This window comes from Zerene cesonia, unplaced genomic scaffold, assembly GCF_012273895.1.
Source record: "Zerene cesonia ecotype Mississippi unplaced genomic scaffold, Zerene_cesonia_1.1 Zces_u007, whole genome shotgun sequence".
In the NCBI taxonomy this organism is placed as follows: domain Eukaryota; kingdom Metazoa; phylum Arthropoda; class Insecta; order Lepidoptera; family Pieridae; genus Zerene; species Zerene cesonia.
Window position 1 is genome coordinate 1,115,992 of NW_024045137.1, and position 15,239 is coordinate 1,131,230.

Genomic DNA, 15,239 nt, shown 5'->3' on the forward strand with positions numbered 1-15,239 from the left:
ATAAATAAAGTTTCTAATGGATGTAGTCAAGCGTTATTTGATCTCGTTTTATGACTTCCAACCAGGGTGTTACATGTAGGTTCCCAACTAGAGACCATAGACAAACTTGTAACTACATACGTGTCATATTTTTGACAGATTAAAGTGGCCCATAGATAAACACATGTTCTTTTTTGCTGAATCACACCTTACACTTAATAAAACCTCTTTCATTTTTTAAATTCGTTAATATTCTAGTTGGAAAGCTACCCCTTAAACTAAACATTCTCAAGTGTGGATACGTGAAAAGAATGTAGAAGAAGCATTAGTGACGCAGCGACCGTCGATAAAAGCACTGTATGATGTCATATAATTTATTTAAGACGGACGGAATTAATTTTTAATTATAAAAATGTTCAATTAAAATCGCAAGATAAAAATAAAAAAAAAATCAAATTCAAAAGTGACTTTTGTAATGACATCTGTCAGACGATATACGTAAACCTTGCGTTGCGCTACACACTACGATTTGATCGCAAGAAACTCGCACGACGGTCGCAGCGTGAACGTGGTGATGCGAGAATGAAGCAAGCGAACGAAAGATAAAGTGAAGTATGTGGGTTATGATTGAAGTGGAATTGTGAAATGGTTGCGTATATTCTAGAAGAGGGGGGAATGAGGATGATGTGGAAAACTTTAAATCTTTGACGTCGATCGTTTTTTTTTTTACTATTTTTGAGTCAGTGCCTTTTACTTTAAGGCATTGTAAATCACGCTTTAAGAGCACGTGTGGCTTAGTGGTGAGGTTCACACGAAAATACGATACGATAAGTCGGGGGTTCGAAGCCGGGTGCAGAAAGAAATTCAATTTTTTTTTTTGCGCATGTGGATAACATCAGCGCTGCTCGAAACGGTGAAGGAAAACGTCGTGAGGAAACCGGCATGTCCGAGAGTCAAACGTTCGACGACATGTGACATCTGTCAACCCGCACTAGGCCTGGGTGACCGATTGGCCTGAAACCTCATAAGCTTGTGCGCCTGCAGTGGGAATAAATGTTGGCTGCTGCTTATGGTGATGATGATGATGATGATGATGATGATGATGGTGATGGTGATGATGGTGATGATGATAATGATATTTAACTACCCTCAGACTGTGCTACATAGTGAAAAAGTGAAAATGGTTCGCTTAGAACGTAACACAACTTGAAGAGTCATTGGGCAATTGATTCTGGTATTTAGCTCATATCATACGAATATTGAAATCGATTTTTTTAAATTGAAAAGCTTCATTTGAAACAGTTTAGCGAAGGGTTGAGAGAAAATGGTGAGGAATTTGTTAAAAAAAATGTTAAAATAACTGAAAATAGTTTTGTTTTAGTGACAAAAACAGTTTGTTAAAAACAAGACAATGTTACAGAAAAGTTATGTTGTGGTGAATAAGGACAAAAATTCAAAGCATATTTTAATGACAATTAAGTTAATGTTACTTAAGTCTAAGCAAGTAATTAAGTGAATGTCTAAACAAAGCTAAGTAACTTATCTAATGTACTCAAAGCATTAAATCAGAGGCAGCGTGATATTATTATATTTTTTGTTTTTTCTAAAACTAGATAGATACGGCTATGTCACGAAATCAACTGTAGTAACCAACAAGTAAGCCAGTTTTTTATATACTTTCTATGAAAAAAAAAAATACAAACTGGCCAACCTTTTCAATAACAAACAACCAAGAAAAAAATTTGTCACTACACTCCCATAAATATCTTTCACTGTTTTTCAAAAAAAAAAAATATCAAATCATGAAATCACAAAAAAACAAAAAAAAAACTACTCACAAAACTCTTTAAAACGTTACGAACTTTCAACACCGAGTAGTGTAGTTCAAGTTGAACATAACGAACGAAAGAAAAAAAAATGCAAAAAACGAAAAAAAAAAAATTTCCAGAAAAAAAAAATCCCCAATTTTTTCCCCAACTCAACCCGAAACCCCACCGCGGCGGTCACTCACCGGAGTTGGACGAGTCCTGCGGGCTGGGCATGATCGGCGTCGGCGGGCCGGGCGGGCCGTTGGAGCCGGGCGGCGCGCCGTACGCGCCGGGCGAGCCGCCGCTGTAGTTGAGCGGCGCGGTGCCGCCCGCCGCACCGCCGCCGCCCGCCCACGCGCCGCGCGGGCCCATGCCCATCGGCGGCATGCCTGCGCGCGCACGGGCACGTGAATAAATTAAAAAGGCTCACTGGTCCTCGACCTTGACCTTCAAAATCGATAACTTGGAAGGTTCGAGACCGGGCGGGCAAGCGTGCGGGGAATAAATTGATTTTTCAATTTATCCGCACATGTGGATAACATCACCGCTGCTTAAATCGGTGAAGGAAAACATCGTGAGGCAACCGGCATGTCCGAGAATCAAAAAGTTCGACGACATGTGACTTGGCCAGCGTGGTGGATTATGGCCTGAACCCTCATAGGAGGCCCGTGTCCCAGCAGTAGGAACATCTATGGGCTGATGACGTAAGACGTATCGTTACGTAACGTAAATGAAAAATATATTAAAAACTAGCTGCACCCGCGACTTCGTTCGCGTTTGTCAATAAATACTTAGATTGACTTCCACCCCTCCCCTCGCAGGCACCGAATCGATTTCCGGGATGAATATTAATTAAGATCCTTCCTTGGAGTACGTGCTATAACCCTACTAAGTTCGATCAAAATCCGTTCAGTAGTTTTTGCGTGATTCTCATTCGAGATACAGACAGACAGACGGACAAAGTTTTTCAAATTGCATTGTATATACTTCTGTATAGACAAATTAAACGCCCCACAAAAAAATCTAAATATCTTCAATCTACAAAATATGGAGTAGTAAGTTATAGTAAGTTTAAAAAAAATCTCTTCTGTAACTTAAGTATTTTAACTAGATATAATATGTAAATTTTAAATAAACCGTATTAACGTGTGTGTGTGTGTGTGTATGTCATCACATCAGTCACATCACACTCTCCCACTAATATTATAAATGTGAAAGTTTGTTTGTTCGGATGTTTATCCGTCAATCACGCTAAAACTACTGAACGGATTTTGATGAAATTTGGTATACAGACAGGGTATTAGCTGACTTGAGTGATAGGATACTTTTCATCCCGATGAAATGCTCCCTTTGGATAAAACAGGAATCTTGATATCCGGGCGGAGCCGGGACGACCGTCTAACACATAATACAATAAACGCTAAATAAAATACTACAAATTTCCAGTTATCGAATTATCATTACATACATTAAAAACGACGGCCATAAAGAAAAATATAACAATATCAAGTTGGTCTGGAAGAAATCGCTATATGGCAATAAGACAGTCAATTGTTCAATTAGCAAGTATGTTGAGGTCTTTTGTAGTTTTGTTTTATATGAATAGATAAATAAATATCAATCGTTATTCCACCATTCTGTACATTTGTATGTGGTAGTCGAGCACGCTTCGGCACGAATAGGGTCAGCTCGCACCGGGGAAGTACCACACCCTCACAGAAGACCGGCGTGGAATAACATACCGCTGTATTTCGTTCGACGAATGGGGGAGCCGGAGGCCCATATCCTTTTCCTTACCCTTCCCAGTCCTTTCCTTTATTCCTCTCAACAATCCATTCTTAAGCCCTTTCCAATTTAAAGGCAGCAATCCATTTGTAGAGGCGTAAGGTCTGCAATGGACCTTACGCCTCTCCAAATGTTCATGGGCGGTGGTAGCGCTTACTTACTTTAACAAACATTTTTTTTTTCCACTTCATCCACAAACACACCCATCTAACGACCGATCACGCCGTATAACACCCTCGATCCCCGTACGGGTCACCCACCTGCGCCCTGCGGCGGGGGCCCGCGCATGCCGGCCGCGTACGCCCCGGGGCTCATGGGCCCCATGCCGGGCCGGGGCGGCGTCATGCGCGGCCCGCCGAGCATGCCCGCGCCGCCGCCGCCGCCGCGCTCCAGCGAGTTGCCCATCATGCCTTGCCCTGCAGCGGGGATTATGTAACATATAGAATCTTGCAGCAGCGCTGGCTCAGTGGTTAACACCCATTTTTTACACTTGATGTTATTAATATAAAGATCGATCGAAGTCCTTCGATTATAAATAGAAACTAGATACACAATCCTACTTCTACTATCCTACTAATATTATAATCCTACTATCCTTCCTACTAATATTATAAATGCGAAAGTTTGTAAGGATGTGTGTGTGTTTGTTACTCTTTCACACAAAAACTACTGAAGCGATTGCAATAAAATTTGGTATGACAGACATGATACAAATAATATTTTTCATATATACGTATATTATGAAGCTGAAGAATTTGTTTTTTTGAAAACACTAATCTCAGGAACTACTGGTTTAATAATAAGTTCCTTCATTGATTTTAAGATTAGTCATAAATTGTGATGAATTAAAAAGAAAAACTACTACATATTTATATTTCATAAGAATTAATTTCTCTCCATACAGTACATACTTACATTACACTAGCTAAATCCTACTAATATTATAAATGCGAAAGTTTGTAAGGATGTGTGTGTGTTCTTTCACGCAAAAACTACAGAACCGATTGCAATGAAATTTGGCATGTAGACAGCTGGACAACTGGAATAACATATAGGCAACTTTTTATCCCTATATTCCTACGGGATACGGACTTAACGCGGGTGAAACCGCGGGGCGCAGCTAGTACACAATAAAATTAAATGTTATAACTGTGTTATGACAATTCAGAAGTGCTTCTATAGGAAGTCTAATTGAAGAAATAAATAAATGTTTAAGTTTGAGTTTAGCTATTTTCTCTATTATGATCTGTTTCGTGTATGTATGTGTGTGTTGAATAAATATTTAATCTTCTTTTATTTCTAAATCTTCATACCTGGTGGTCCATTAAAATCATTGCCCATGCCCATCCTGACAGCGGATCGCGGCCCGCCCGAGTACCAGGGCCCTATGAAGGGCTGCCCGGTCCCCATTAATTGCGGCTGCGGTCCGTGCGGGGACGGCTGGGAGCCCGGATGGGGCGCCGGCGGCGACGGCCGTAGTGACGAGTTGGGGAAGAATCCGGGCGGCATTCCACCTCCGCCCATACCTGGAATATCGGAATGTATCATTGAATACATTCTATGATCGCCCAATTTCAAAAAAGGAAGTTATCCATTTGACTGCATTATGTTTTTTTGGTTTGTAATCCCAGAACTTTCCACTGAGTGAACCTATTTAGGTGTTTTTTTTCTGAATTGAAAGCTGATGCCTTGTGTGTGGTTTCATTTAAATTTGGTCTAGTGGTGACAATTTGAAGGCTATCTATTTTTTGTCAATCACGCTGAAACTATAGAACGGATTTTGATGAAATTTGGTACACAGATAGGGTATGAGCTAACTTGGATGATAGGATACTTTGTATCCAGATAAATACTCTATTGGGATACTTGTGTCCCGATTAAATGTTCCTTTGATATAAAATGGAATCTTATTATCCGGGCGGAGTTGGGACGAGCGTCCAGTGTGCAAATGAAAACTTCAAAATATTGAAAAAGACGTTGTAAAGTCAACAATTCATTATAAGACACAAACTTTAATTTATAAAAGTTGAAAGCTGGTGCTTCACATAGATATCTATAGATTCATTTTGACTGTAGTATTATGGATTTTCAATGTGTTGACATGAATCTTTTTCAGTGTAATAGGGAATTGTAGAATTTGGAGTGGTAACTCCTCACAGAGTTGCACAATTTATTGCTGGCTCTTCTCTATAGAAACTGCTTTGTGAACCAAAACAAAAAAATAGGGCATTAGAGAGATCTTGGAACCCACAGCAATGTAGGAAAAATCCTAGAATAATGTATCTTTTTCTTTGACTATAAAGCTAGTATAATATATATTGTATATACTAACACACTTATAATGATTAATATCTAACAGTAAGAATAACCTTAGATAACTAGTTTTGTGATTTTTATATCAAACATATATTATCCATTGTCAGAATAAGAGTACACTTGATAAGTTTAACAAATATTTGTGGAATATTTCTGAGTATAATCACATATTGTTTTGTAGACTCAAGGTCGTTGGAAATTTCCTTTAACAGAAAAAATTGCAGAAATTATTTTTTCAGTGTTATCAATGTATTAACTGAGAATTGTCGTAGCATCAAATAATTTGAGTCAACTCTAATTCACTTAAGTTAACTGATAGATCAGTAAACAGACATTAAGTGTGGAAGTCTTTTATGCACATACTAATTTTAACAAATGAAGAAAATATCATCATATACTACTCATATTCCATTTAAACACTCATAAACCACATCTAGTACTCCAAGTTTGATATATATGTAGACATAACATATAAAAAAATACTTGTACAGTAAAATGTACAGTTCCCAAGACTTAAGATAAGTAGACGTCGTAAAACGCTACCTCCAAATGTAAAACGTCGAAAACTCTATTTTATTTGCACACAATGATAAAAAACATAATGGCCTAGAATTCCAATTTGGCGTAAGAAAAACAAATTGTTCCCATAGCGTGTATGTTAAAAATAACTCGCTTACCGTCGTTTGGAGGCGCCGGGCCAGCGTTGTGACCGATTCCATTAACACCGTATCCTGAATTGACGAAGCCGTAGTCGTGAAAAGCCTTCGCCTCTGACGAATGCTCACATGTGTCCCTTCTCTCTGGCGCGGCGCAATAAAGATCCCAAAACACACACCACCAGGAATGTAGGAACCCGGGGGGTTCGCCGAGCGTTATGTTCTTTTCCCATCGTATTTCAGAGAGAAATGTTTGCGCCGCTTTCTGTGCCCCGACATGCAGTAAGTACTCGTACACATAGAGGGCCAACTTCTCGCGAGCCTGAGCGTCCGAAGGTACCGTAGAGCCTTTGCCCTTGGCATACATATCGACTGGAAGCCGACGTTTATGTTGGAATTGTTTATTATTTACATTAACGCTTTATATCAATAAATTCAACTTCACAAAATGTCATTGATCGATGACGACATTTGGCGTCTGTGGCATAGAGAATTCGGATTGTTCTCAATTTCCTACAGCGCATTATTTGTAATGTCATAAATTGTTGTCTATGTTTACGCACAGATATCTTAATACATTGGTTGTATTGATAAATTTAGTTGTTCATTGTAATCAAATAATAACAAAACATGTTTTTATTAAATTTTTGTAACTTTTAAATGTATACTCAAAGGGTTTATTAAAGTTGAAAAGATATTTTGTCTTTCATTACATAATGAAGAGCAGGAATAACAATTTACAATTTGCAATATTTTTAAGTCAACGTAAAAATAAATGTTTTTAATATGTTGAGTACTGACTGATATGCTTTACGTGAGAACAAGAAGAACTGTATTATTAATATACTAGCAGTTCGCCCCGGCTACATCGCCCGTGATACACATACAGCCTGTCACTCAGTGAAGTTTCAGCTTTGTAGTGGTGAAAGAATTTTTATAATACGTCAAGTTGTGTTTATTCATTACAAACGAACAAACAAACAAAAATATAAATTCTTCCTCTTTATAATACATGTAGATGTTTAAATGTAAAACAAATGTTGCCAGTACCTATAGACTAAATTTTCCATGATTATGCTAATAAAATAAATTAAGGTCTAGTTGAAGAAGCGTCTTATCTCAATAAATTTTATGTATACGAAAACAGTTATCGTTGTCTGTCTCCTCTTTACGCCTTAACCATTGAACCGATTGAGTTGAAATTTGATTTGGAGGCCAGAGAAAGGATACAAGGATAGTTCATGGAAATCCCTTGGGAACAGGAAAAATGCAAGAAAAACCTCTTTTTGTCTATTTCATCAAAGTACAACTATGTTATATTTTTGTAACGTTTTATTTGAGGGATTTCTCATACAGTTCCCATCTTGGTTTATAGGTTAGTAGGGTGAGTTAGCGTGTCGTGATTTTATTGGAGTTAAAAATGCTGACTCTTATTGCTTGAAAACCTTATTGTAGGGTTACAGTCATCCGTTATTATTTAACAAACTAGACGCTTGTCCCGGCTCCGCCCGGATAATAAGATTCCATTTTATATCAAAGGAACATTTAATCGGGACACAAGTATCCTACTACCCAAGTTAGGTTATACTCTGTGTGTATACCAAATTTCATGAAAATCCTTTGAGTAGTTTCAGCGTGATCGACGTACAAACATCTAAACAAACAATCTTTAATTTTTATAATATTAGTGTGAAGTATGATTAGTGTGATATCTGTTATTATTTTAAAAGGTTTAAGAATTTGTTTATTTTAACCGAATCAAAGAAGGAGCTAACGTACGTCAGTACCCTATTTTTTTAAATACTTGCGCTGATCAACTGACTCATACTGACTTGCATGAAGACCAACTAAGCATAAAATTTAACAAATGTCTTTGAATGGCAACTCTTTTTCATCTACAAGCCATAGACAATAGAAATCATTTTTATTCCTTCCAATAGTATTTGTGACATTGAAAACGCACTGAAACTCTAGGAATATTTGTTCTTGTCTATTCCTTCTTCCTTTTCGTGCGGCCGTGTCACCGCGTGGTTCACAGCCGCGTTTCCCTACAGAAACAAAGTCAAAATGGCAATCAGACCAGTATATAGGCCGACTATCGTCAAAAAAAGGACGAAAAGATTCATCAGACATCAGTCCGACCGCTATGACAAACTTAAACGCAACTGGCGTAAGCCAAGAGGTACGTAAATGTTATTGGTAACTTGGTCACATTTTGTGCTTTTTTTTGTAAACAATAACTACACTTTACTTTAGTTATGTTAGGTTTCATGCTCAGATACATGATAAATATATTTGAAAACTTCCATACAAGTGGTTGAAGATCGAAATGATTATGAAAATAATATTCGTTTGAGGTTATATTTCAATGGTAGTCACTCACTTGTCGCGGTTTTTCACATCTTATCCCTATTTTCTATTCATCTATTTCTTTTAACAATATAAATGAAACAACGCACACGATTAATCTAACACTTATACTTTCAGTCCCACCGTTATACTACACATATACTCTTACTTAAAAAAGACTAGCTGCGCCCCACGGTTTTACCAGTGTAAATTCTTATCCCGTAGGAATATCAGAATAAAAAGTTGCCTATATGTTATTCCAGTTGTCCAGATATATACGTACAAAATTTCATTGCAATCGGTGGAGTAGTTTTTGCGTGAAAGAGTAACAAACACGCACATCCTTACAAACTTTTGCATTTATAATATTAGTAGCATTTAATTTGATTTATAAAATAAAAATAAGTGTCACACATTGCATGTTCTATTACCTTATACAGTTGGGCATGATAGATCCTCTTGAAATTGTTTCAAAATTAGCTGTGAGTATTGGTCCGCCCCATCATCGCCTGTGGTACTGGTAGACTATGACACAAATATATCACTCCAGAAGTATTTGTAAGAAAAGATTACAAACAAATACATACAAAAACTCTAATGTCACTTCTTTATAGTATTAGTTGAGAAACATTATTAATATCTCAGATTAGCATAATAATAACTGAAATCAGTATTTAATAAAAATGAATATAATAAAAAAACCCTCAAAAATTATTGTTTATGATTACGATTAGAATCAATTTGTCTCACCTGCTCTCATACCAATCACACTCAATAATATGTATTAACTACTAGCTGCGCCCCGCGGTTTCCCCCGCGTAAGTCCATATCCCGAAGGAATATCAAGATAAAAAGTTGCCTATGTGTTATTCCAGTTGCCCAGCTGTCTAAGTACTAAATTTCATTGCAACCGGTTCAATAGGTTTTGCGTGAAAGAGTAACAAACACACACATCCTTACAAACTTTCGCATTTATAATATTAGTATTAATAACTGTATTGTACAAAAGGAAATTATTTAATCCTGGCGATCCTAATTAGGATAATAAGATAAACCCATGAAAATATTGTATAATCATCATTCCTTGATAAGTGCACAAACTTCAGATTAAATCTCTTATTAGAGTGAATCTAAATGGGGCCAAAAGAAGTCTATTACATGGATACAAATGATGAAGCTAATACAAGCGTGTTAATAACTTCAATCCAATACATGCAAGGGCACTCTGTGATAACCATAATTGATATGTTATTTACAATTTGTTACCTTGCTACATAAAATTCTACTAAACCCTATTCCGATCAGCTAAGACATGGCGGTTCGGTCATATTAGTAGATACAGTTTTATCACTTGAACATCCTACTACTAAACTAATACATATATTATATATATAACATTATAAATGCAAAAGTTTGTAAGGATGTGTCCGAGTTTATTGCTCTTTCACGCAAAAACTACTGAAGCGATTGCAATGAAATATGGTACTTAGATTGCTGGACAACTGGAATAACATATGGGCAACTTTTTATCCCGATAATCCTGCGGTATACGGATTTCGCGGAAACCGCGGGGCGCAGCTAGTGACTTTATAAACCAACTTCAAATAAAAGAGGAGGTTCCCAATTTGGTTGATTATTTTTATTTTTGGTAATTTATAATTTTTCTGGGTGAACCGAATTTGATGATTTTTACTTTATTCGGAAGTTGGCGACATATCTAGTCTAGCATAATTTTATATAAAAAGGATCAACCAAATCAGCTCATGTACTACTCACCCTGATTGTATACCAGATTTCTTCAAAATCCGTTCAGTAGTTTCAGCGTGATTGACTTGAATGTATAGCTTCTGTCATAAAGATTTAATTGATTCTTGTGAAACAACCCAATCGGAAACTTAGTTGATCTTAGTCGGATGCAGGTCTTGTCTCGTTTTTCTACACTTATATTAGATAGAAGAAGCTTTTGTATTTCCATATGTCTGTAATGTTTTCACCCAAAAACCACTACACCGATTTCAAAAGCTCTTTCACTCATTAGGAATCTGCAAATTCACTGAGGGATATGGGCGCTATGTATGTACAAAGAGCGAAGTCGGGGCGAACAGCTAATTTGATGTAAAGAAAAATGAATATGATCACAGTAATCTATGTGTTTATAAAAATAAGTCACTATTTCCCTTGGTCACGTCATAAGGCGTGAATGTCTGGACTGATTTCAAAAAAATTCTTTCACCATTCGATAGCTGCAATTACACTGAGTGACATAGGCTATATATGTACCACGGGTGAAACCGGAGCAAACAGCTAGTTTGTATAGTATTAATCCCCCGTACCTCTAGGACCTAGGTTATTAAAATTTTCCTCATCCACACACATGACAAAACTGATCAATTCCAGGTATTGACAACAGAGTGCGCAGGCGCTTCAAGGGTCAGTACTTGATGCCAACCATCGGTTACGGTTCAAACAAGAAGACCCGTCACATGCTGCCCAACGGCTTCCGCAAGGTAATGAACTGTATACTATTTAGAAATGTATTTTTTTTTTACGTAAGGGTTCTATAAAATGGAATTTACAGCTTTCAAATACGCGTTAGAGTTTATAGTACGAGATCCGGCCACGTGATTTATACGTTCATATGTTTGATTAATAAAATATAATTTTTATCAATATTAATAACTAAACCAATGCAGATCCGCAAAGGTGCCCATCCAAATTTGGCCGCAATTAATTCCAATTAAAATGTAATTAATTATTTATTTTTGAACTATTACGTTCACTTGTAATTGTTAAAAGATAAATTTAATTAGAAAGAAATGTACCTGAGATACCGAAAAAGTTCAAGGTGCCATCTCTCACTTGGCCGCAACCTAATGTCAGCCAGGTGTAAACAGGTATACTTTTGTTAAATATATACGTTCATAATGTATTATCATGTTATACATACCAAATCGAAGATTAATTTTTTTCTCTACATGATGAGATATAGGTGCCTATGCAAAAATGCCCGCAAATCGTGATTGCCAGCGATTAAAGATAAATAAAAGCAAGAGAAACTTACGATTAATACTGTTTGTCAAATAAAGATAGAGCATGCCAGCTACTTGTCGTTTTTATGCTACTGCGCGTGCGTCTATAGATAAGGTGCTCAACTAGTACCTCGGGTATTTGCTTCGAGTTTAAAATTCTCCAAAAATTGAGCAGTAAAAATAATATGTCATAATAATTAATCTATAACACTAGTGTTTTCAATATTATTTTAATTATAATTATAACAGTATTAATCGTAAGTTTCTCTTGCTTTTATTTATCTTTAATCGCTGGCAATCACGATTTGCGGGCATTTTTGCATAGGCACCTATATCTCATCATGTAGAGAAAAAAATAATCTTCGATTTGGTATGTATAACATGATAATACATTATGAACGTATATATTTAACAAAAGTATACCTGTTTACACCTGGCTGACATTAGGTTGCGGCCAAGTGAGAGATGGCACCTTGAACTTTTTCGGTATCTCAGGTACATTTCTTTCTAATTAAATTTATCTTTTAACAATTACAAGTGAACGTAATAGTTCAAAAATAAATAAATGATTACATTTTAATTGAAATTAATTGCGGCCAAATTTGGATGGGCAACTTTTGTGGATCGGCATTGGTTTAGTTATAAATATCGATAAAAATTATATATTATTAATCAAACATATGAACGTATAAATCACGCGACCGGATCTTAGACTATTAAATTGGTCTGGAAAGAAACGCAGCATGCGCGGGGGGGAGGGGGGTATATTGTATTTTATTTATAATAAATTGTATTCTACAAAAACCATATCATAGTCACAATAGTATCATCACATAGTATAAAGCAAAGTCGCTTCCCGCGTCTGTATTTATGTATGCTTAGATCTTTAAAAGTACAGAACATATTTTGATGGGGTTCTTTTAACGGATAGAGAGATTCAAAAGGTAGTTTTATACATATTACTTATATTATATATACTCTGTTTGCTTAAATCTTTAAAACTGCGCATCAGCCTTTGATGGGGGTTTTTTTTATAGATATTGAATCAAGAGGAAGATTTATATGTATAAAGACACCTATTAAATTACTTGGAATCTGAAGCGTGCATAGCCGCCGGCAAAAGCGAGTCGAGCCGAGAGCGAAAAAGTAAATAAATCTTGAAATATAATTCCAGGTTCTGGTGCACAACGTCCGTGAATTGGAAATCCTCATGATGCAAAACAGGAAGTACTGCGCGGAGATCGCGCACGGCGTCTCGTCCAAGAACCGCAAGAGCATCGTGGAGAGGGCGCAGCAGCTCAGCATCAGGGTGACCAACGCCGCTGCTCGCCTCCGCAGCCAGGAGAATGAATAAATATACGTTTATAGTTGATGATGTTTTATTTTTGTTGAGTGTGTATATTTATTTACTAGCTGACCCGGAAAACGGTGGTGTGCCTTACTGTTATCATTTAGGGGTATGAAAAATAGATGTCGGCCGATTCTCAGACATACCCAATATGCACACAAAAGAAAAATCATATCAACATAATAAGAATCGATCTAGCCGTTTCGGAGGAGTTGGTAACTAAAATTGTTACAAAGGAATTTATATGATACAATAACAAGTAAATGTTATGTTAAAAATACCTGTGTCGGTAACCCTAAACTCTAGAGCAGTTTGACTAAACTGACTTCAAATAAATATTTATTTATTTATTCAAATAAAACGCCGACGCGCCAATATGATCTGTCAATGTCACGAACGCGCGAAAATACTACTACTCGTTCTCTTTATAAATTATATATTTTTTATTTAAATTATTTATATCTAATGTTCAAAATTGTAGCACTAAAGATACGAAATGTTATACCTCCGTGCGAGTTACTGATATTAGCGACATCTTGTATCAAAAGTATGTAACTCTTAGAGTAGCGAACTAATATTGGTTATAGCGTCATCTGTTATTAAAATTTTATAATCGTTATCTATATAGTAATCGTTTCTGTCGGTTTCTCGGTCAAACAAAATTAAACTGTCAATAGGTATAATATAATTTATGTACCTGATTTAAATAAATTTGCTGTAAAGTTGAGAGAAAAATCATATTTCACTTTCAGTTTATTTTAGGTATATTTTTATACAAAAATTAAGCCGACTTCAAAACCACAAAAAATTTAAAAATATATTAATATACCATAAGCGCTTCCAAGTAGGCAGTAGATAAGTATGTAATAACTTATTACTTTGATTCTATTTAGTATCTATCTATTATCCTCTACCAATAGACTTGGCTGACACTCTGTCGAAATTTACTGCTAAGAATTAGTTGTTTTTTTTCTCTATTTCCCTGAGTTTCCATCATCAGGTCCTGACTTAAAAGTATTTATGTAAATAATGGGACTTAGGAAATGGGGATGAGGCATAGCTACTACTCCAAATACAAAAATAGGACTAAAAGGCCAATAATTTCCTAACAAACACAAAAGAATGTATATATAATGTATGTGTAACAAACACAAATGAATGTAAGAATGAATAACGTGTCATCTTATAAAGCACGTTTATAAAAATGTGATAAAGTTAGTAGGGTATGTGTTTTGCAAATAAAAAAGGTTAATTTTAATATATATATATATATATATATATATATATATATATATATATATATATATATATATATATATATATATATATATATATATATACTTAATTTAATTAATATGCACTTTATTTATTATCTCATTTATTCATCTTGTCAAACTTTAAACGGATAGATTTAAATCAAACTTTGTACACTTATCAAGTTTAGATGAGAATACAATGACTTCATGTGCTTATCATATTACTAGCTGCGCCCCGCGGTTCCACCCGCGTAAGTCCGTATCCCGTTGGAATATCGGGATAAAAAGTTGCCTATATCTTATTCCAGTTGATCAGCTGTCTACGTACCAAATTTCATTGCAATCGGTACAGTAGTTTTTGCGTTAAAGAGCAACAAACACACAAACATCCTCATAAACTTTCGCATTTATGATACTAGTAGGATAGTAAGATTTATTCGTTCTCTAATCTTTTGGCAAACTTTAAACGGATAGATAGAGATCGATTGTTAACAATGCTATTATTTCATGAGCTAATCTTTTTGTCCTGATTATATTTCTTATTTAATAATGGCGATTCTCGATCGCCAGTATTAAATAAGTTACTTACGTATACTTTGAATAAGAGCAAGTGAAACCATTTAGTTAATTCACTATTTAGAGTGGGAGTCGAGCACTGCTTCGGCACAAAATTGGGTCAAGCTCGCACCGGGGAAGTTACCACACCCTCACAG

General features: G+C 36.0%; 2 protein-coding genes and 1 non-coding gene across 4 annotated transcripts in view; 2 read left to right on the plus strand and 1 right to left on the minus strand.

Moving 5' to 3' along the window:
• Nucleotides 1-7,045, minus strand: part of LOC119839026 (single-stranded DNA-binding protein 3) — a 14,687-nt gene extending 7,642 nt beyond the window's left edge. For both annotated transcript variants that reach the window (XM_038365194.1, XM_038365196.1), the window contains exons 1-4: nt 6,566-7,045; nt 4,886-5,098; nt 3,833-3,988; nt 1,991-2,176 (exon numbers count right to left, since the gene is read on the minus strand). In XM_038365194.1, coding sequence (XP_038221122.1) covers nt 1,991-2,176; nt 3,833-3,988; nt 4,886-5,098; nt 6,566-6,911 — 901 coding nt within the window. In that variant the 5' untranslated portion in view covers nt 6,912-7,045. The remainder of the gene's footprint in view (nt 1-1,990; nt 2,177-3,832; nt 3,989-4,885; nt 5,099-6,565) is intronic.
• Nucleotides 7,046-8,510: 1,465 nt separating this feature from the next.
• LOC119839025 (60S ribosomal protein L32) lies at nt 8,511-13,292 on the plus strand. The gene is made up of 3 exons (XM_038365193.1): nt 8,511-8,726; nt 11,291-11,400; nt 13,097-13,292. The coding sequence occupies exons 1-3, from the start codon at nt 8,612-8,614 to the stop codon at nt 13,274-13,276; spliced, it is 405 nt and encodes a 134-aa protein (XP_038221121.1). The 5' UTR covers nt 8,511-8,611; the 3' UTR covers nt 13,277-13,292.
• On the plus strand, nt 10,107-10,239 carry LOC119839071. Its single transcript, XR_005288229.1, has one exon. It is a non-coding gene; the product is annotated as a small nucleolar RNA psi18S-841/snoR66 (small nucleolar RNA).
• Nucleotides 13,293-15,239: the final 1,947 nt, after the last annotated feature.